This window comes from Ovis canadensis, chromosome 15 (assembly GCF_042477335.2).
Source record: "Ovis canadensis isolate MfBH-ARS-UI-01 breed Bighorn chromosome 15, ARS-UI_OviCan_v2, whole genome shotgun sequence".
Lineage (NCBI taxonomy): Eukaryota > Metazoa > Chordata > Mammalia > Artiodactyla > Bovidae > Ovis > Ovis canadensis.
Genome location: NC_091259.1, coordinates 73,924,830 through 73,947,759, shown reverse-complemented (window position 1 = coordinate 73,947,759; position 22,930 = coordinate 73,924,830). Strand labels below are relative to the sequence as shown.

General features: G+C 46.2%; 1 protein-coding gene across 19 annotated transcripts in view; it reads right to left on the bottom strand.

Moving 5' to 3' along the window:
* The window catches only part of PRR5L (proline rich 5 like), a 77,623-nt gene that overhangs the window by 28,025 nt on the left and 26,668 nt on the right, over nt 1-22,930 (bottom strand). For 17 of the 19 annotated variants that reach the window (XM_069555132.1, XM_069555148.1, XM_069555137.1 and 14 more), the window contains exon 4: nt 9,202-9,250. In XM_069555132.1, coding sequence (XP_069411233.1) covers nt 9,202-9,250 — 49 coding nt within the window. Of the gene's footprint in view, nt 1-9,201; nt 9,251-9,861; nt 10,287-15,351; nt 15,389-22,930 lie in introns of those variants that run through there. The other 2 variants (XM_069555144.1, XM_069555143.1) reach the window with 2 other exon arrangements.

Below are 22,930 nucleotides of genomic sequence, written 5' to 3'. Positions count from 1 at the left end.
AAAAAAAAAAACAGCTGACCTGTGTTTATGAAGATGTTGAAAACGGGCTGCCAGCAGAAGAACAAGGCTCCAAGGAAAAAACGCAAAAAAATAAAACAATGCAAAACAAGGATGTCTGTGGAAAAGCAGCCAAAAGTATGCAGTCTTCAGTGGATTGAAAAGATTCAGCTCATCCTGGGTAATCCTGGAGAGCGGGCAGAAGGAGCTGGGGAGGACAGAGAGAGTGGGCCTGTGACAATTGCAGGGCTGCTCCCTGACCCGGCCCGAAGGACTCCGGAAGATGAAGAACCAACAGGCTAGGAGTTGGGGTGAATGATGCTCTACAAGGCAGGCGCTCTGTAAACGCTTAAGGCTGCTCACCATCCATCGCGTCTGGTGCTTTAGCAGCGATGATGACAGTAAGAACAGCAAGGGTGACAGGAGGGATAACGTTGGGTTTTACTCTTTGTCAGGCTCTGTATTGTACCCTTAGAATGCGTGATCTCACGTTACCGTCGCCACAAACTGACACCCTTTATACAGAAGAAGAAACTGAGGATCAGAGAAGTGAAAGTGGAAGTCTGTTGTACCTAACTCTTTGCGACCCCATGGACTATACAGTCCATGGAATTCTCCAGGCCAGAATATTGGAGTGGGTAGCCTTTTCGTTCTCCAGGGGATCTTCCCAACCCAGGGATTGAACCCAGATCTCCCACACTGCAAACAGATTCTTTACCAGCTATGCCACAAGAGAAGCCCAAGAATACTGGAGTGAGTAGCCTATCCCTTCTCCAGTGGATCTTTCTGACCCTGGAATCAAAACACAGTGTCCTGCATTGCAGGCGGATTCTGTACCAACTGAGCTATCAGGGAAGCTCTGAGGTTCAGAGAAGCAACTAGCAAATGTGAGACCAGAACTTGCATCCAGGTTGGTTGGAATCCAAAGCCCAAATCTTTCCCCCAGCATATGACTCTGTTTTACTTCAGCAATGGTGATTAAAAAAAAAAAATACTAAGGTGAACAGCTATCATTCCTTGATGGCTCACTTTTATTATACAAAGTACTTGATACATGTCATCTCCTCTAGTAACAGGCAACAATCTTTTGAAGTAGGTACTGTGATTACAGCCAGATTATCACTAAGAAAACTGAGTTTCAGAGAGGCTAGGTAACACGCCTACAGTCACATAGCCAGAAAGTGTTCTGGCACGGACTGGGTTTCAGACCTTCCTGGCAGAAAGGCTGGTGTTTTTAGGCATCACACTCTTCTGCCCTGTCAGCTGGAAAGGTTTTTAATGCCCTTGCCCACAAAGGAAAATAGATGAGATCCATCTGGTTCAGATACGGTGGGGAGGTCGGCTTGGCAATTTCAGGCTATGTAACTAGGTTCCACCAAAACTTTCATTCTTCTGAGTCATTGCTGCTGCCCAATCCTGCTACAGCTTCTCAACTTCTGCCTCTCCAAAACGGCTTTCCTGAGGCCTCCCTCTCCACTGTGCTAGGTTGCCTCAGTCGTGTCCAACTCTTCTGAGACCCCATGGACTGTAGCCAGGTTCCTCTGTCCATGGGATTCTCCAAGCAAGAATACTGGAGTGGGTTGCCATGCCCTCCTCCAGGGGATCTTCCCAACCACATTCTATATCCAGAAAGGTACACATCTGGCTCCCAGATGGATTCTATCCCCAGATAAGACATTCTTTCCTACCCCAGAAGGATTTGGCAGTATGTCACTCTGCCTACCAAGAACTTATATTAACCAATAATTCTAGTCCAGGCATTTCTTTCCAGAGACAGCAATGTCTACAGAGGTTGTTGTCATTGGCATCAAGCCAATGATAGATTCATGGGCCACCTCCATTTTTTTCCACTTTTGTGACTTTGAAAGTACAGCCATCATCTCTAAGGATGTCTACATTTCCTGTGAACCTGGATGTCTTCCTAGATAAGCAATAAAAAGTCTTATAAACAAAACTCACCCCCAGGCCCAGGGAGTTCTTAATAATCCAATGTGTAGGAGTGATGAGACCAGAGAGAAAGCCCCAGATGGGAGACTGAAGACAATTTAAAACTTGGTACAAATGCTAATTCTTCATTAGCATCATTTTGCTGGTAAAATTCACTGAAAGGGTGAATTGGGGCTTTTTTCAAGTTATTTTATGAGGAAGCAGGGAAACAGTCCCATGTCTGTTTTGCTAGATACTGAAAATATAAAATTTAAAAGCATTGAAATTTTTCTTCTCCAGGGTTTTTCAGGGGATGTCTCCAGCGCATTTTTAACACTCAAATTATATAATCCAAAAGATTTTTTTCTCGTGGCCAGATGGCCTGGGTTTGATCTATGCTCTACCTTTTACTGGGCTTCCCAGGTGGCACTAGTGGTAGAGAAACAGCCTGCCAATGCAAGAGATACAATAGACACAGGGTATGATCCCTGGGTCGGGAAGATCCCCTGGAGGAGGGCATGGCAACCCACTCCAGTATTCTTGCTGGAAGATTCCATGGACAGAGGAGCATGGCGGGCTACAGTCCATAGGGTCACAAAAAGTCAGCCACAACTCAATCGGCTTAGCATGCACGCTTTTATAAGCTGAATGATAGTGGATAAACTCTCTTTCCCCAGGTTCAGCTGCAATACGTGCTAAATGATAACAATGAAAATTTCCTCATCCTCTGTCAGGAGGTCTACATGACTTAGTGCAGGAATGGTTCTCAGATCAGTTCTCAAGACTTGAGCGCACACGAGAATCCCCGAGGACTTGCTAAAACACAGACTGTTGGGCCGAACCCCACAGTTTCTGATTCAGTTCATCTGAGGAGGGGCCTGAGGATTTGTTTATCTGACACTTTCTCAGGTGATGCTGAAAATGCAGGTCTGAGGACCACACTTTGAGAACCAACAGCTTAGAACAATGCCTGACACATAAATGTTGGATAATATTAGCTTTTGCTAGTATGATGGTTATTTTTGTATTCCTTGAGTTGTAGAACAGCCTCCGAGAAAGGGCCCCTGCTGCTTTCCAAGTCTAACAATACTCTTTGGCCTTCCCAGCTCAGTCTTTATTTCTCAGGCCACTGAAGTGCTAGGTGTTCTCATGTGTCCAGCATCGAGCTCTGTCTTCCATCCCTTCTCACACTGGCTCCCTAAACCCGTCTCCTACCATTCCCAGCCTAGTCACCCAATTTCATCCATAATGGGTTTCCAAAAACACATACGCCTGTGGGACAAGACACTGACGTGTTATAAGGGGGAGTTCTGTTTCCATAGAGCATTAGATGATAAAATCCCTAATTACACCTCATTTTTGGAGCTCATCTTCGAGTGATATATTTGCAGCATTTGGTATGTACATGTTCCTTCTTTAACAGTTGAACGTGTAATAACCTCATCTGATGAGGCTAAAGAGTTGCCGTTTCAGCATGTCCACAGATTTCCATCTTTCTCTCACTTATATTAAGATTTATGGTTATCCATTTCAAGACTCATTTTTCCATTTATCTCCATGAAATTGGAGGAAAGTCCAATAAAAATATTCAAATAATTGCACAAAATTCAAGTAATTGCCGAGGAGATTAAGCACAGCAAAGAGGCTGGGTGGTGGGCAACCCCACAGAAGGCACCCTGAAAGAGCTAGGGGTCCTCCTGGAAGCCCCCAGACTATGCCGACTTTTTCTCTCCCTTCTCAGCAGCCAAGGGAAGCGTTAGGTCACCCCAGTGTTCATAGACTCTGTATGTAAGTAAGGCCTCTCTTCCAAGAGCTGGCCAAATTCAAAATGCAACCTCTAATGACCTTCTCACCTAAAGACATCATCCTCTCCCCATCTCTCCCATCTTCATCCTGGAGTTCGGCTCCTCTTGTTTAAAGCCCCTCTGGATCCTGGCTTCAATTTCACCTTCAAAGCAGTATATGGGAACTGTCCCTCACTACCTGCGTGCTTGCATGCTAAGTTGCTTCAGTCATATCTGCCTTTTTGTGACCCTATGGACTGTTGTCCACCAGGCTTCTCTGTCCATGGATCTCCAGGCAAAAATACTGGAGTGGGTAGTCATTTCTTCCTCCAGGGGACCTTCCCGACCCAGGGATCGAACCCGAGTCGCTTATGTCTCCTGCAATGGGAGGCTAGTTCTTTACCACTAGCGCCACCTGAGAAGCCCTCCTAATTTATCTTTTTTCCCATTTCAGGAATCACTCTAGCCTTCCCAAGTGGATTAAAGAGTTTAAACTTCTGTACCCTACTCCATTTGGGTTTGGAAATTGCAAAAATTATTTCCCCCACTCTTTATTGTTTCTCCACCCTAATTTTTCTGGATTCTTACAAGCCCTATCTTTGTACCTAAACAATGTATTTATTTGGGGCCTGTTTTTAAGCCTTTACCTTCCACTCAGGGCTTCAGTTAACAAAATGTTCTGTATTACCTGTATGGATGTATCTACAGCCCTGCACTTCAATTTCATACTCCATGGTGACCAGGATGCTTCTATGGGTCTCTCCTTCAGCTTCCTGCCACGTGCCCTATGCCCTTGATGAATCCTCTCTGACAATGGTGAGTTAATGGGAAACTGACCTCCTGGGACTCACAGATATGAGAAGAAGATGGAAACATTCGTATCACACACTACTAGGCCATCTGTGACCTACTGACAAGTGTGGTTGCCAAATTTCCCCTTTTGCTAGGTAGTGTCTTGTTCAAGGGCTTCCCAGGTAGCTCAGTGGAAAAGACTCTGCCTGCCAGTGCAGCAGATGCAAGAGGCGTGGTTTCAGTCCCTGCGTTGGGAAGATCACCTGGAGACGGAAATGGCAACCCACTCCATTATTCTTGCTGGGAAAAATCCCATGGACAGAGGAGCCTGGTGGGCTACAATCCATAGGGTCACAAAAGAGTCAGACATGACTGAGTGATTAACAAATCTTGTTGAAAGTCACTGACTACACACTGAGTTTCTGTATCAAGCAAAACTCTGGTTCCACCAAAAATAATTTAACTTTCTGGGCTTGAGGAAAAGCTTCCAACAGATACAACACAGCCAGCAGATTCAGAAACACAGAAAGTGCTATCTGCCACTCTTCCCATCCCCACATCCCGAACCACCAAGGTACCTTATCAGTTAAGAGAAAAATGCAGAGCATTTCCTATCATCCATTTCCAGAGTTAAAAGAAACAAATTACCCCCCAAGGGCTGTCTCTAGGATAGAGTTTCTGTCGGAAACCCCAATTTTCCTTCTGGGCGCAATTCAAAACAGACCAAAGAAAACAGAAAATCAATACTGCAAATGTCAAAGATTTTTTCTGGCCGGTGTCTTCTGGAAATCTATCTGTGCTTTTGCCAATCAAACGGGCTGTCTTCTCTGTGTGCAGGCATAAGATAAGCACCATTTTCCCACCTGCTTTCCCCCTTCCCTCACCTTCAGGTCATTTTCATTATTCTTCCGTGAAGATCGTCTTTTTTTAAAACTGCAAAATGAGAATGTTCACGTTCAAAAGCGGAGCCCCAGTGATGGATTTTACAAACAGTGATCTCTGGAATGGGGGTTTAGTTACCAGGAGGCAGACCTCACTGCTGAGTACAGATGTCTGGGAGGGTGGTCATCTGATCCTCCACACAGAGGAGCCCACTTGTCACCTTACCCAACAGCCATGTCCATGGCATGGGGGTTGCAACAGTCCACCCCCGGATTTCATTCCTCACTTGTCCCCAGACCTTGCCCCCTCCTTCTTTCTGGAGGAATGCTTTTTCTGGAGCCCATCCTGACTGCCCCTCTTAAAACTACAGCTGATAACTGAGTGTGAAGGCTGAGGTTGCCTCTATCCGCCTTCCCTCCTGGATTTCCCTCTTCAGATGAAGAACTATTCTCGGCGTGGCTTTGAAACCAGCCCATTACCAAGGGTGCCTGGCGAAGGACTTTCCAAAGCTGAGTAACCACCATCACCACTTGGCCACAACCAGGGCCAAGCATTACACTGTTATTCCTGTATACTATTTTTCTTCAATCAATCCATTTTTTCGTTCTTTATTTTTAAATATATATTTTTTAATGTGGACCATTTTAAAAGTCTTTATTGAATTTGTTACAATATTGCTTCTGTTTTATGCTTTGGTTTTTTGGCCCCAAGGCATGGAAGATCTTGGCCCCCTGACCAGAAGCCCATACCCCCTGCATTAGAAAGCGAAGTCTTAACCCCTGGACCCCCAGGGAACTGAGGGAAGTTCCCCTCAATCCACTTTTTCAAAATATAAATATGTTTAAAAAAGAAACCATAGCAACCCCATTTACCATAAACAGAATGTAACTCAAGGATCTACTCAATGCAAACTAAACGATGTTACGTAACTCGAAGTGCTTCTGGCTGAAGACGCTAAGTGTGAAACCTGCTCTCTCTTCCTTAAACAACAAAGATCATCAAGTCTTGCAGAAGTATAACAGACACAAGGGCGCAAACCAAGACTTTCCCTGGCAGGATCAGAAGTGCCAAAGGAAAATAAGGAAACACCACGAAGGCAAAGGCTGCTCCATACCATACACCTCCTCAAATCTCTCATGTGTCCATGGTGGACAACCCCTTCCTCTAGCCCAAGAAAGTTTACTGGGCATCTACTATGTGCTAGGTAATTTCTAGGGACTAGAGAATCAAACACATTTTAAAAAATGGGTCTGTGCTTGCATGAGACCTAAAACCAACATTTTAACAAACAAACAGTGTCTAGGATAGCCTTTGTTCCAATCTAGCACCTTAAACTAAGGAAAAACCCAGATGTGAAATCATGAAAAACTCCCAGGAGACTCAATAGTCACCAAGCAGTCTCTCTGATTAAGCTCTAGATAAAACATGACATGTGGTTACCAGCTGTTAAGTGTCTGGCACACTTTGTAAGCAGTACTAACTGCCCTCGAAACCTCAGGGCTTCCCAGATAAACAAATCCCCACCCAAAAGCCCTCCACCACTCAGCCAAGGGGGAGCCCCCAAAGCCAAGCAATGACTGATACTTCAAACCTGGTTGAAACCACACAGGGGAACCTTGTCTATTTCAAATGTCAATGAGGAAGGCAGCTAGGCCTGCAGGTTTCTCCAGGAGGGACTGAAAAACCACTTCTGTAGTGGGATTTAAAACTCAGTCACTAGAGACAGCCAGAGAAGAGAGTGTGGACAAGACCGACCTCTGAGTCAAAGGCAATTGAAATGATTCACATTTGTGACTAATTATCTCTTCTTTAATCTTTGTTTGTCTCTCTCCCTGGACAGGGGTTGTCTTTCAAGCTGCTGAGACTTTTGACCTGACTGAATTCTGGGCTTCTGTTGGGTCTTGCTTTGTCCAGACTTAGAATGGCTAAGTGGCTATTTTCTGGTGTGTGTGTGTGTGGGTGTGTGTAACAACTGCCATTTGTCATTCTTTCAAAGTGCACATAAAAGTTTAAGCTTCCTGATCTATGCAAAGAAAATGAAAGGCTGCTTGTGTTGTTTTTAAAACCTACAAACTTTTTATATTGTCTTAAAAGTATGCTCACCTGGGACACAGAATAACATCACCAACCTGAAACCAATTTGTTATGGATTTTTATGTCACTTTCCCATTAAAATGGGTGAATTACACTTTAGAATAAAGAATATGTATACAGCTGATCCTTGAACAACATGGGAGGCTTTGGGGAGCCAACCCTCCATGTACTTGAAAATCTGCATATAATTTATAGTCAGTCTTCTGCTTCCCAAGATCTTTGATCTTCACAGATTCAACCAAGCATGGATCCTACAGTAAATACAGTAGTATTTACTATTAAAAAATCAACCAAACGTGTACAAGTGGACCTTTGTGATTCAAACCCATGTTGTTCAAGGGTCAACATTATATAGATATTTAATGAACACATTATTCTGTTTTACTCTGTACTAATCACTATTCGAACACTTAACAAATAATAATTACCTTAGTCCTCACAACAGCCCTATAAGGTTACATTCTATGACCCCTGTTTTTACAGAACAAGGCACTAAAATAAGAGAGGTAAAGTGGCTTCCCAAGGTCACACAGCTAGAAAGTGGCCGTGCTGGGCGCTGAGCCCAGGCAGTCTGGCTCTAAGCATTCCTCTCTGCTGCCCCCGCCCCGGCCCCTCACACTATGTCCTGTGTGCTTTGCATGCATTATTTCATGTGGACCGAGCAGGGACCTGTAAGGTAGATCATTTTTTAAAATTCCATTTTACAGATGGGGAAACTGAGGCATAGAGAGGTGAAGCAGCTTGCCCCAGACACTCAGCTCTGACTTCGTGGAAGTCACCCACTCAGTTAACATGACACCTCCCCACGCCCTCCCACCACATGCCTTTGGCTGGAGTCAGGAAGCCAGCTCGTGCCAGTGGGTTAGAAACCATCTGTGACTGAAACTGGAGTCTTGAGTTCACTAGCTACATGACAATAGTGTCTAGGCAGGAGGGATGTTAGCTTGTCTGATTCAATTCTACCTTTAACAGAACAGACTGACAGGCTTAATGACAAGAAAGAACTTGACTAAAGGGACATATCATTACACTCAATTAGGTCCCATCCACTGGGTGGGAGGGAATGGCAGTAGAGAAGCCGTTCTCCAAGTGTGGCTCAGGGTCCCCTGGGGGATCACCCAGACCTCTTCCACATGGTCAAAACGATTTTCTTAACAACACTAAGCTGTTATTTGCCTTGCATCCTCCGTGAGTGTACTGTGGAATTTTCCGGAGACTGTGCAATATTTTCCAGATGTGCATTATCACAATAGACTGATGATGAAGCCGATTCAAGGATCCAGTCTGCAGGCAAATTTGCAGGCATATAACACAATGCCACACTTCTGCATTTAGTTTGAAAAAGTTAATGTTCATAAAAATGTCATTAATGCTAACATGCAGTAGGTTTATTATTTGAATGAATTAAGGCACACAGTAAAGCTTCTCATGTCTAATTTCTATCATGGTGAAGATACAGTTAATCCAAATCAATGATCGTTTTTAAGAACATAAAGGGGTTCCTGAGACCAAAAAGCCTGCCTGAGACTATAATCTCCAAAAGAGCAAGGACACCTGTCCTGTATGCCTCCACGGCTGCTGCACCGCAGTGCCCAACATACAGGAGGAACTCGGGATACGTAATTTTGGATGTTGAAGGCATGTCCTGTGTACTGTATCAGTCACCCCTTAGGGTCCATGCACCCACATGCAAAATACAACCCACGCTCAGATGCACAGAACTTACCTGAAAATAGTCTGTAATGAATGATCCAAGTTCACTCTTCAGCAGCCGCCTGGAGAGAGAGAGAAACACTGTCAAGCAGTCCTTGATGTCACAGCTCCTGGAGTCCAGTTCAGGGACGCACAATGAATTGGCATGCTTGCCAGCGACACAGGCGCTGAGACCAGGCCTGGGAAGGGACTGTGCTTTCCTAGGCCCTAGGAATGCCCTGCCCCAACCAAGGTTATTAGAGAATGGGGGAGGGGATGGGAATCCTAGAGGGACTTCTGCTCCTTCATTCACTTTATGGGTAAACCATCTCCAGAGGGCAGCCACGGGGATCTTATTTCTAATAGAAGTGGAGGCAGGCCAGGGCACCTTGCTTCACGTGCAGCAAAAGATAAGGAAGAGGAATACCACAACTGTGTAATTAATTCCCCCATGTTTGCAGACTTCCTGGTTTAAAATGCGTTTGGCATACATTCTTCATCCAAGTATTGGAAAGTATGTATGTAGGGGGAGCAATTATTACCCCTCATGTATAAATAAAGAAATTGAGGCACAGAGAGGTCTCCCAAATAAGTCAGTGGCATAGTTAACATTCAAACTTCTGCAAATTCAACATTTTTGCATAACTCTACCCTGTCCTGCCTCGAAAATTCATGGAAGAATATATTCAGGTACCATAGTTTCGGGGGTCTCACTGCCCATCGCCGAGCAGCTGAAAAGTCCTTCAGAGGAGAACGGGTCTATTTTATTTATCCAGCAGCAACATTCATTCAGCTGCCCTTTATGTGCCAGACATTGTTCTAGCACCAGGCGAGAAGAGAACAAGACGAGAGCAAGAACAGACAGGCAAGGTTTCTGTTCTCAAGGAGCTTACATCTTTGCAGGGAGGGTTATGAAGAGACAGTAGGTTAATCAATACACTCCCAAGATAAGTTCAAAGAGCCTTAAGAGCTACAAAAAAAAAGAAAATGAAAAACGGGGGTATTGGCACCAGACCTCCTTTTCCCTCAGACAAATCATGCGACCATTGCTACTGCTCTTTCTTTAATTTAACCCAAACAAGGTGAGGAAGCTGAAGCCAAGAATCCAGTGAGTTCCCTAGAGAAGAAAGCCTTCAGAACGTCCAATGACTTTATTTATGCATCCCATCAGCCACGGTTACTAAGGAGCAAACATTCAAACTTCTGACCACACCGACTAGGTTTTAACTCCTCAAAACAACGCGTTCCCACGTATCGGATAAACAGGAAGTTGTCACAGCAAGATGTCACAAGGTGCAGAAGATAGACACAACAAGATTGGGTCACAAGAAAAAGAAACATCCATGACCTAAACTTTTGTACCATGAAGAACACTGGAATGCTGAAAACCCACACTGAGCAAGGAAAATACCTTCTCTTTCCTAGGACTGAAGATGTGTCTGTGGTGGACACTGCATTTTGAGATCCAAGAGAACTGCATTTTCTGATCCAAGAGATCAGAAGGCCACCCCACCCAGAGAACCTAAGGTTCACCAACATGTGGGCAGGTTTGACCGAGCCAGGGAAGTCTTCCTCGGTCACCAGGCCAAGATCTTGCAGGTGGCTCCCAGCTGGTCTTCGAGGCTAGAGGCATCTCTCAGATCGGACACGGAAATCAAGTGGGCGGTCCCAGGGGGAGGCCCTGGGACAGGAAGAGGCAGGGAAGCTGCTTCCGGCTGCTGGCTCCCAACAAGGTCTTCATGGCCACTGGGAAGTCTCAAAACCACAGGTGAAGGAGCCAAGCTTCATCAAAAAGTGGGGGAAACAAGTCCCCATAGTCAGTTACTACTAACAGAGCTGCTCAAGTGTATCTTCGGGGCCCACAGTGTGGAGGGGTCAACACGGTTCTGAGACTAAATTGCGTGCTATGGAATGGGTGTCCCAAGGAAGCCACACTGGGAGAACGCTGTGCTCACGCAGACGCTTCAGGCAAAATCGAAAAAGAGAGTTCAGTGGTAAGAGTAGGCCTTCAAAGTCAAGAGCTATGGAAACCTCCTGGAGCATGGCAGGGGCATAATCACTGTTGACTGGGACTGGACGTGACTAAGCAGGTGATTATTGCCCAGGGATTTTCACAGTGGCACCCTGGGAGCATCGTGATGCTACCCAACTGAGCAAGACATCTCCTCCCCTGCCAGTGACAGGAATGGCACAGCACCCTGAGGTTTCAGCCAGGGCTCCATCAAGCCATGGGCAACGTCAGAGTTCCGCAGAGCGTTACAAGAAGACAGAGCTCGAGATCGAAACCAGCTCATAAAGGTGCAGAGACTAAAGTGTGAACTTGCTGCAACTGCCAAGACGAAGGTATAGCAAAAAGGACTCAGAAGCTAGCAGCAGCCATGCCAGGGCAGCAAGATGCCGTGGATATGAATAAAGAAGCAGAATATAAACAGGTGCTCCCACCACACTGATGAGGGTGGTCCTCAGTTCTTTACTGAAGCGGGAGCAGACACAGGTGTGGAAATCCGCTTTCCATACATTAGACGTAGTGGACTATAACCAGGTCTTGTAAGAGAACCGTGCAATTGTCCTTTTATCAAATCCCAAGTTCAAAACCCTCTCCACGAGGTATTTTTATTACAGTTACCAGAACAGAATGGACCTCACCTGATCATTTAAATCAACATTCGACTGGCCTGGGTGGGTAAATCAGCAAGCTATCTGTCCCTTACAAAATCTTGTCTTATTTCTGTCTCCACATGTTACTGGTTAGACAAGGTCAATGCATATATGTAGAAGGTTTTGCTGCAATGAAATATAGGGATTAACATAAATGGCACCAATAAAGTGCTCATAAAAATTTGGTTCACTCACACAATGAAGTTCTAAGTAACCATAAAAAAAAAAAAGGAAATAAAGAAGTGCTCTTAATGATGATATGAAGAGGCCTACGTTACATTAAGTCTTTTTTAAGTAAAAAACTTTAAAAAAATTATACATATTGTTTGCAGAACAGTTATGTATAATATGTGAAGAGAAAAGAAATATATATATCGTTTTTTATTTACACAATATCAACAAATTCATCTGTCAAATCTGCTCTAACTTGCTGTTCTATCACAACTATATGGTTTGGTGTCCAAGTGGCCCTTTGAACTAAAATACACGGTACCTTGGGGCTTCCCAGGTGGCACTAGTGGTAAAGAACCTGCCTGCCCATGCAGGAGACCTAAGAGACACAGGTTTGATCACTGAGTTGGGAAGATCCCCTGGAGGAGGGGACGGCAACCCACTCCAGAATTCTTGCCTGGAGAATCCCATGAACAGAGGAGCCTGGCAGGTTACAGCTCATGGGGTCACACAGCCAGACACAAATGAAGCGACTTAGCGTGCGTGCGCACACACACACACACACACACACACACACAGTACCTTAATTTTTAAACAGGCAAAACACACATGCATTTTCAAAATTATCTGTAAATGCATTGTAAATGTCTTCTCCCCTCTCTCTCTCCCAAAAGAAGGCTACAGAAGGTTGAAGCTGTTACTGGAAATTGTCGGGCTACAAAACACTTTGCTGGGGCTTCCCAGGCGGCTCAGTGGTAAAGAATCTGCCTGCAGTGCAGGAGTCACAGGAGACACAGGTCCATTCCCTGGGTTAAGAAGATCCCCTGGAGGTGGGCATGGCAACTCACTCCAGTATTCTTGCCTGGAGAATCCCCATGGACACAGGAGGCTACAGAAGATTGAAGGGAAGGCAGGTGGGAGGCGGGGTTCAGGATGGGGGACATATGTATACCCGTGGCTGATTCATGTCGATGTATGGCAAAAACCACCTCAGTATTGTAAAGTAATTAGCCTCCAATTAAAATAAATATATTAATTTTTAAAAAAAGGTTGAAGCTGTTACTAGAAATTAAGTCGGGCAACAAAGCACTTTAGCAAACTTTATTCCTTGAAGCTGGGAGATGAAGTGCTATAGACACCGAATCACCTCATCAGACCCCAGTTTGTGGGCCTCATATAAAGTGTCAAGTAAGTATCCCCAGCTGCTTTTCCGTAAGTATTCCTTCTGTATGTATAAAGGAACTCTGGAAGAATAGCCAATAAACGACTATAATAAAAGTGATCTTTGGCAGGGGTGTAGGAGCTGGGTTTCTGGAGTACAGGGAAGGGAGATTCCTTAGATATTTAAAATCTGGGAGTACATGGTGAACATGTCCTACTCAAAAACCCAGAAACGATGGTTTCTAATTAACTACAACCACCACCAAGGTTACCAGCGGATGGCTCGGGGCCGAGAAGGAATTGTGGGAATGTGTTCCCACATCAAGTACTGTATCAGGAAGCAGACTGACCTCAGGGAACAGAATCCCACAAGGCCTGAGAATCTGCCAGTGCAAACCCACCCCAGGGTGGGTAACTCGAGATCTTAACATAGAGAGCGCGGGGTAAGGTGAGGTCAGAGCTTGCTGGCCAAGCTGAGAGCAGTCAGCCGCTGCGTCAGTGTGGGATCCGCCATTGATTTGTATACTCTGTGTGTTTGCTCTGCTTGCACTTAGTTTACAAGGAAAGTGCACTTCTGAAAAACTCTACCCTGGCCTTAGCTGAAGTGAGAGAAAGGGATTTTCTGCCTCTCGGTCTTGAGGCGTCATCTCAAGGGGAACTTGGCAGTAGCTTCTCCACCAAAACAGGAACAGGGGCCTGACAGAGCATTGGGACCCCAGGAGTTAATTCCACCAAGTCACAAGCATTTCCTGAAAACCTACTGTGTGTCAGACACGGTGTGAGGTGCTAGGAGAGGAGGACAGAAGAGCTCAGACCATGATTCCTCCCCGTCGGGACCACTCCCTCAGGAGACAGGGTACCATCTTGTCCCCAAATGGAAAGCATCAAGACATTAGGGATGCACAGATCCAAATCCACAGAGGGATCACTCAACTCTATAATCTTCCTCACTAAGTTTTCCACTTTAGCTTGTAAAGTACAAGAAAGAAGAGAAAAGCAGAAGACAGGATTAAAGAGCCTGTGCTTTGTGGTCCCCTCCATACAGAAGAGATGGCAAACCTGGTTCCCAAAACCTTGGATGCATGTTTCTCCTGGGCACAGAGGCACAGAAGTCAGCAGCCTCCCTTCCTCTTTTTCCATCCTTTTCTACAGTTTCTTCCCAGGAAACAGGAAAGTAATTACATATTGGAGCAATTAATAATAATGAATAAAAACCCAATTGCTCCTAGGAAGGAGCCTGCCTTTTTTTTCCCCAATTAAAGTTTACTGAGCACTTATTAAGCGCCAGGTGCCACTGTCAATAATGTACATGTGTTTCCCCATTTAAGCCTCAAAACTGTTAGGTGATAGTGAGATTTCTGTTTTTTAGACATAAGAAAACGGAACCTCAGAGGTTACTGAGGAGGGTGTGCAGTGGGCTTAGGATAGAGAGGAGAGGAGTTTCATTAAGAGTGCAGTTTCATTAAGACCTGGGTCTGAACCCTGTGGTTAGCAATATCTTTTACAAGTTAACTTACAAGTTAATCCCTTGTACCTGTTTCCTCAACTGGAATTTGGGGATAATAAAGCTACCCACTCCACAGAATTACTGCAAGGCTAAATTAGTTAATCTTTGAGTGGTGAGTTTATAGAACAGTGCCTGGCATACCACAAAGCTTGGCAAGTGTCACCACCACCATCACCCTCATCACCAATGTCACCACTATCACCATCACCACCACCATTACGAGCACCACCACCACCATCACCCCCATCACCAATGTCACCATGAACACCATCACCCCATCACCAATGTCACCACGAACACCATCACCACCACCATCATTACAAGCACCACCATCACCACACTATCACCACACCACATCACCAACACCATCACCATTACCACCACCACCATCACCCCCATCACCAATGTCACCATGATCACCATCATCACCATGATCATTACTAGCACCACCACCACCATCACCACCATCACCACCACCACCACACCACGTCACCACCATCACCATCACCAACACCACCATCACCACTCGTTACAAGCACCACCACCACCATCACTACCCCCGCATCATCACCAACACCACCATCACCACCACCATCACCACCACCAACAACACCATCACCACTCGTTACAAGCACCACCACCACCATCACTACCCCCGCATCATCACCAACACCACCCCTCCATTACTATCACCACCGCAATCATCACCATCACCACCACCAGCAGCCAGTGAGCTAGAACGAGAAGGAAGTGGGGACCTGAGAGTAATGGGAAGTGAATGTTTCTGTGGGACTCAACCCAAAAGGGAAACAGGGCATGAAGTTCAGTCAGAAGCCAAAAGGGCCATAACAAGGAGAAATGGGGAACCACTCACTCCCTGATCTGTAATATCTCACCCTCTCACCCTCCAGGCTGACCGGGTGAGACAACACCCCAGATGACAGAATTTCCTGTTATTACACAGGCCTGCCATCTCACCCCACACCATCTTGTCAACTCAACTTCCCACTTCTGTGGGCTCGACGGTAAATGAGGCACAGAAGCTGGATTCTAGCCAGCTGAGAGGCAGAGGGATGACCGAGTGGCAGGCAGGGCAGGAAGTGGAAGAAATGACGCAGAGAAACCACCTTTGATATGAGCCACAATCTCCCCTGAGCACAAACCCCAAAGTAGCAGAATTCCAGAGGATGACGAAACAGCTTAGAGAGAGGTGCCTTGGGGATAAGTCTAGCCAGCATGACTGGGGAAACCATTTATCAGTTGTGTAGTATTTCTGTGCCACATGACAATTGGCGGCTGCCCCAGGCCCCTTGGCAGGATCTGGCCAGACACCCTCAGGGTCCAGGAACAGAGGGGACCTTACAGGATAAGCTAGTCAGTGCCTCTCCGATTTGATCATTAAATTCTCCTAAGATCACCCACCTCGCATCTACAGCAGGGTGTGTTTCAAGGCAGCGGCATCCTTTAAGCAGGAAAACATGGAAACGACCTTTCCTCGCAGGCCCCCATTCTAAAAGGGCCCATCAGAGATCGTGCACATGACTCAGATAAAACGTTAGGACTCTCACACCTCTTTATATTCTGCACCGTATGGGTGGCAGTGGAGATAGTGAAAAAGATGGAGAGAGCTGACAGCGAGCATTTCCAGAGCTACACATTACGTCGCTCGTACTGTGCTCAAGCAGCTGGCACAAAGCATCTGGAATTCTCCAGTAGCCTTTAAAGTAGGAATTCATCCTTGATTTGAAGACAAGGAGACTTGACACTCATAGCCTTGCCTGAGGCCATACATACCAGCAAATCCCAACTCAAACAGAGGCCCACCTGAACATCAGGCAGTGGTACCCGCCCCCACGCCCACAGGGGCAGGCAGAAAAGGTGAGTGAGGGACACAGACGGACACCAACAGCGGAGCTGCAGCAAACTCTGCAGAAGCCAGCAGCCAGATCTCGGTCCCGCCAACCAGTTGACCAGCTCCAAGTCCAGCGCTGCCCAGTGTAAACTTTCCAGAGAGCCCTGGGTTTTCAGGGCAGATGTCCAGATGCTGTGCAGGCCAGCCACCTCATGGGCTGGCCCTGGAGGTTTCTCATGAGCTCCTTCCCTCAAATTACTCTTCCTGCCCCCAAAGATAAGGCTCTTTCTCAACCAGAGCAGACACACGGTGTCAAATCTGAGCGACCTGGGCCAGAAAGAGATCTTGCCTGAAGGGCTCTCAAACGAGGGTTCTCAGAAGACAATGACCCAACCATTTGATGATCTGTTCATAAACCTCTGTCCAGGGGCATCAGGCTTAAATCTGGACAATGCCCATCATGCGCCTCTTGGAGCCCACTTACCATTTTTTGATTGTTGTTGTCCTTATTCTTCTGTTTGTTTTTTAATTTTATTTACCTATATATTTATTTGGCTGCATAGGGTATTAGCTGCTACAGGCAGGAGCTTTTGGTGCAGCCTGGGTTCAGCAGCTGCTATGAGTTGGCACATGGGATCTTAGTTCCCCGACCAGGAATCAAACCCACATCTTCTGCATTGGAAGGTGAATTCTTAACCACTGGATCACCAGGGAAGTCCCTCACTGACTGTTTGCTAAGGAACATGGGAAGCTCAAGCCCAAGTCAGCTGCTAACTAGCTCTGCAAACTCTGGGCCAGTTATCCCACCTCTCTGTGCCTCTATTTCCTCATCTGTAAAAGGAAAATACAGCAGCATCCAGATCACAAGAGTGTGGTGTTTTACCGTTAACACACAGAGCCTGGCACGCACTAAATCAATGTTCTACTGAAGTCTGCTATTATGTCACAGAATCTTGACTCAGACCGGTCCCCTCTGCCAGCCTGTGGGCTCCACCTGGGTTCTCTTCTTCTCCCCTCCCAGCTCTTGCCCCAGCTGCAGGTCTCAGTTGGGTCAACAGATTCTTCCCAGGGCTGGACCCAGCTGAAGCGGAGCTCCGCTCTGGGACTTGGGCGGCCAGCTGACTCAGAACAAGGACGTTTCAACTCCAACCTGTCAGCGATGGAGCTCAGTTCTTGGAACCTCCTCTTTCCTTGAAAATCTCTGGGGTTTCCTTCACGATGCCTCCCTCCCAACAAGAACAGAAGCAGGGTGGTTGGAGAGAGAAGGAAAATGTGAGTTTCCTGCCTTAGGCCAGCTGCAGATAACTCATCTCTGGTTTCCGGAAACCTCCATCTGTGAGCATTTATTTCTGCTGAGAAAAAAAAAAAATCTCCCCAGGAAGAAGGAGGGGTGAAAAGGTATGGAGAGACGGGTGGCAAGATTTTTCTCTCCTCACGTGCCCTTTCTACCTGACTCTCACCTACCCCATCCTACAGATTTCAACAGGGTGCCCTCTCCCAGATCTAATGGTGCCCACTCTCCACCTCACACTTCCCCAGGACTCTGGACTCTCCCACCACCTGACTTAAAATATCGCTTGAGAGCTGCTGATTCAGTTCCTTCATCTCAATCTGTGGTACGTTCCCTAAGAGCAAGAATTACCCACCTCAACGGCTGCCCCAGGATCTGGCAGACAGTCCACAAATATTCACTGATGAAATGAAGGAAAGCATCAATGACCCCTCTCTCTATGTCTATCCCCCAACCTCCCACCAACCACAAACTGAAAGCACTTTTAAGAACCTACTTGCATAGATTCCTAAGAACCAGGACACATAAACAGTAGCTTTCTCACACTTTCGTAACTTTACAATCTGCGGACTAATTACTGAAAAGAATGTTTTAGCAGGAGCATGCTTCCCTGTCTTAGTTTGGCCATTCTTTTTCCTGGGAAAGCTCATGAGACCCAAATCTCTAACCCAGACTTGTCCCCACTGTCAAAATGAAGCCACATTAGGATGGAGGCTGGAGAGGGGCATTCAAAACCACACTGATGCCCCATAGAGAATTTAACCCAAGAACATACTCAAGTCCAGCCCAAACCAGGGCAGACAGAATTGTAGGTTGTGATAACAAGGGTTTCACTAGACTATGTCTATTCTGAGGGGTCATTTTCTAAGGCAGTTTCAACAGAAAATAATCTGATTCAGTCTTCACATTGACAGACCATGAGCCCTGGCTTTAATTTAGGGAAAATTTGCCACTTTATTGAGGTGGCCACCTGATGTAAAGAGCTGATTCACTGGGGGAAAAAAAAAAAAAACACTAAATGCTGGGAAAGACTGGAGGCAGGAGGAGAAGGGGGCTACAGAGGATGTGATGGTTGGATGGCATCACTGACTTAGCGGACATGAGTTCAAGCTAACTCCAGGAGATAGAAAGACAAGGAAGCCTGGAGTGCCGCAGTCCATGGAATTGCAAAGACTTGGACACAACTTAGTGACTGAACAATTCCTAATGAATTTGGTCTTAAAAGTTCTCCGCATCCTTCTCTTGATCTAATGATCTACTTTAGAACCTGACCATCCTTAGTCCAGAGTTCTTCCTCAGAACTACCCCAAAGTCTATCTGCCAACGTTTAAACTGGAGTTCATTTTTTAGACATGGAGACATGTCTTAGAAAAAAACACCAATCACTTGTAACAACTGCGTTTCGGGACCCAGTTATATAAAACTTACCTTTTGGGTGATCCTTTGCATTGGCTAATATTTACATGAATTCACGTTTCCCAGGGAACACACTAACTCCACAATTAGGAAGATGGCCAGGGCTGGCTGGGATAAGCTGGGGAAGCTGATTTAGGTTTTGACATTGGACTTGGATAATCCATCAAAGTTTATTACTGTTTGGCTGGAGTAGAATGAAGAACTGAGAGTCATTTCCTCTTGGTCTTTCCTCTGCAGAAAGGAGAAACAGCTGGCTCTCCTTGTAAGAACTTAGCCTCACCCTCACTCCCAGGCCAGCACATTCTTGGAGGGGCCTGGCCTGGATCTTTCTAGTTCAAAGTCAGCTCACCTCATCCAAACAATAAGAGAACTCGTTATACAGTACTGCTCACGAGGCAATTGGTCACACTGCCCTGTGCTTGCATGCAAGGTACTCAGCCAGCATTTATCACTTTATTATTGCTAAATTTTCACAATACGAATAATAATGGCTAACATCTCTTAGACACCAGCTCTTGTCCTAGTAACACTTTTGGCATTATCCCTGACCTCCCAATCACTATGATTCTGATGTCGTTTTCCTCATTTCGTAAAACAAAGAGCAGAGACTTGGGTAAGCCATGGTCACATAGCTGGTCTAATCTTCATCCCTTACCAAGAGCTACTCTCTGAAGTTAAACAGTTCTCTGGAATCTGGCAGGGATCTTCCTGCACATAGAACTGTCATAACTGATTGAATAATGGGGTTGAGAGTAACAGCCTTCTTTCCCTCCACATCTTCCTCCCTCATCCCTACTGCCTCTGCCCCTCATCCCACCTGGTGGGGTCTCAATGCTGGTGAGATGGCACTTGCATTCTGCGAACAGGTCTTCTTAGAGAAAGAGAGAGAGAGAAGAAAAACCAAAACCTGCCTGTCTGAATGTAACCAGAGACTAGCATGCCTGTTTGGCGTTTTAATTCCTGAAATAAAGGCAGCTGTGTTTATTTCCATGTTGCCTCTTGCAGACAAGGGTTCACTTATTTAACTAGGCACAACCAGGTCCTACAAAGTCTGGGATGCATTTCATGTTCTCAGGTATACTCTGAGTGTCTGTGCTGGGAAACCCCACATCCATTCTAATGACCAGCCTCAAGAAGGACAGAGGGTAGATGGTCCAGAGCATGGTCATTGGAACTCTGGTTTTTGACAGCTCTGATGTATTCTGGGCCCAATTCACATCCGGGCAATTAGCTTCAAACCCCAACCATATGTGTTTCTCATCATCCTCAAAACAGACAGAGGAATATCCAACACCTAACACTAAACTCAGTACTGGAAAGGAGCATTGGGGGAGTGTTGTGGTCCTCGGAGGGTGTTAAGAATCAAAGCTCATGGTGAGAGATGGGGCCTTGGAGGCCTCAGGAATGGAACCATGGCAGAAAGAAAGATCAAGACCACTGGCTTAACCCTTCTTCCAGCTAAAACCTCTCTCTCTGACACTGTCATGCAGTGCAAAGAACACAGGTTTCACTACAGGCTGACTTGTGTCTCCACCCCCCGACCCCTCAAATTCATATGTTGAAGCCCTATGCCCACAGTGTGCTAGTATTTGGAGATGAGGCCTTTAGGAAATAATTAGAGTTTGACGAGGTGATACAGGTAGCGCCCTCAACACTCATGCTGGGATTAGCATCCCTACAAGAACGGACACCAGAGCATGCCCTCTCCTCCGTGCACACAGAGGGGCTGTGCCAGGACACAGCAGGAGGGCAGCCAGGGAGAGAGCTCTCACCAGGATCTCAGTCTGCCAGCACCTTGACCTTGGACTTCCCAGCTTCCAGATCAGTGAGAAAGAAACATCTATTGCTTAAGTCACCCAGTCTATGGTGTTTGTACGGCAACCCGAACAAACTAACACAGGTGTCTAAATCAGACAAGGATTCATTCTTGTTTGTTTTTAATTTTTAATTGGAGGGTAATTGCTTTACAATGTTGTATTTGTTTCTGCCACAGAAACATAATCAGAATCAGCCATAAGTTTACATATATCCCCTCCCTCCTGAACCTCCCTCCCACACCCGCACCCCAGCCCATAGGTTTGTCACAGAGCTCCCTGTTATACAGCAACTTCCCACTAGCTCTTTATTTCACACCTGGTGGTGTATATATATGTCAGTGCTACTCTCTCAGTTCGTCCCACTCTCTCATTCCCCACTGTGTCCACAAGTCCATCCCCTATGTCTGTGTCTATATTCCTGCCCTGCAGATAGGTTCCTCGGGAAAAGGTTCACATTCTGACTCCGCTTGTGACCTTGGACAAGCTAATGTGTTTCTCTTGCCCATCATTTTGTGGGCAGACTACACACTGAGAACAGTGGTTGTCTGACAGCTCTGTGAGGTGGGCTGAGTGCGGTGGAGGTGAAAGGCACCCAAGCACTTTTCCTGGCACCTCCATCCATGTCAGCTCCCTTTCCCCCAGCTCAAGGGTCCTTAGTGCTAGAATCTGGGGTGCACCATTCCCATCAGCCTCCCATGCATGTTCTGGCTGATCTCACAAATGGGCACCTCCTTGGTCAAGTTCAGCCCACGGATGTGTTTTGTTTGCCCTGTACCAATGTTTGGGGACATCTGGATCATTTGTCAACATTTAAATGATATAAAATTTCACATAAAGATCTCAGTCTCTGGTTCTTCTTGAGAAATAAGATGTCATGACACTGGACCTGCATTATTCCAGCGGGGAGGGGCGTGGGATCCCCTCGGGCAGAGGGTTAGCCCTCATCTGCATCCACCAGGCTGGCTTCACCCACTTGGACCTGCTGGCACCTGCAGGCCTCTCAGTGAGTGGCCCACGGGTTAACCGGGCTGGTGCAATCTGGCATGACCTGCACTTTTCCTAACTGCCCACAAACAATGGTTTTTAAGTACAATTTCAGGATCTGTCCCCTGATACAAGGAACAATTAGCACGTTCCTGAGTCACTGCTTTATTTATTTATATATCTATTGTGAGCTAAGGAACATTCATAGAGAGGCGGGGATCTTCGTTCTTAGAGTGAAACTCAGTTTTTGCAACCGGGGGGTTGGCTGACCCAGCTTTGCTCCCGTCACTCAACTTCTTGGGGCCTCAGTTTTCTCCTCTGTAAAAAGGGGGCCCTGGGTGAGATGATCCCTATTGTGTCTTTCCATATTTGTGTAATTCTTATGTGAAATTCAAGCACATGGCTAGAAATTTAAGACAACTCTATTTCTGAGCTCTGAAGGTTTTCATGAAAGCAGAGCTCTTAAAACACTTCACTGACCCTTAATACAGGTCTTAACTAAATGTAAACAGGACTCGAATAATGGCCTTGTTTAATGTTCTGCCCACTCCAGGCTTGGGTCTTTAGCCTTGATGTTCTGCACTTAACACACCCAAGAGGAATGAACACCAGCCCATTAAGAGTTGATGTCCAACTTCCTGTCCCCAGGAGATCCTGGGGTGCGGGGCTGTGCTTGCTTCTCTGCCCTCATTTTACCAACACACAAATCCAACCACACCACCACCCAATCCCCGGTGTTCTGGGCAAGTGGGCTTACTTTCAGTTCCGTGCTCAGGTCCGTTGCTACCACAGGACCTTTGCACCTGCAATTGCCACTACCTGGAGCCCTCTTCATTGAGTTAATATCCACTGATCCGTCAGATGACAGCGCAAGCATCACATCACCATCCCTGGCCTCCTTGGCAA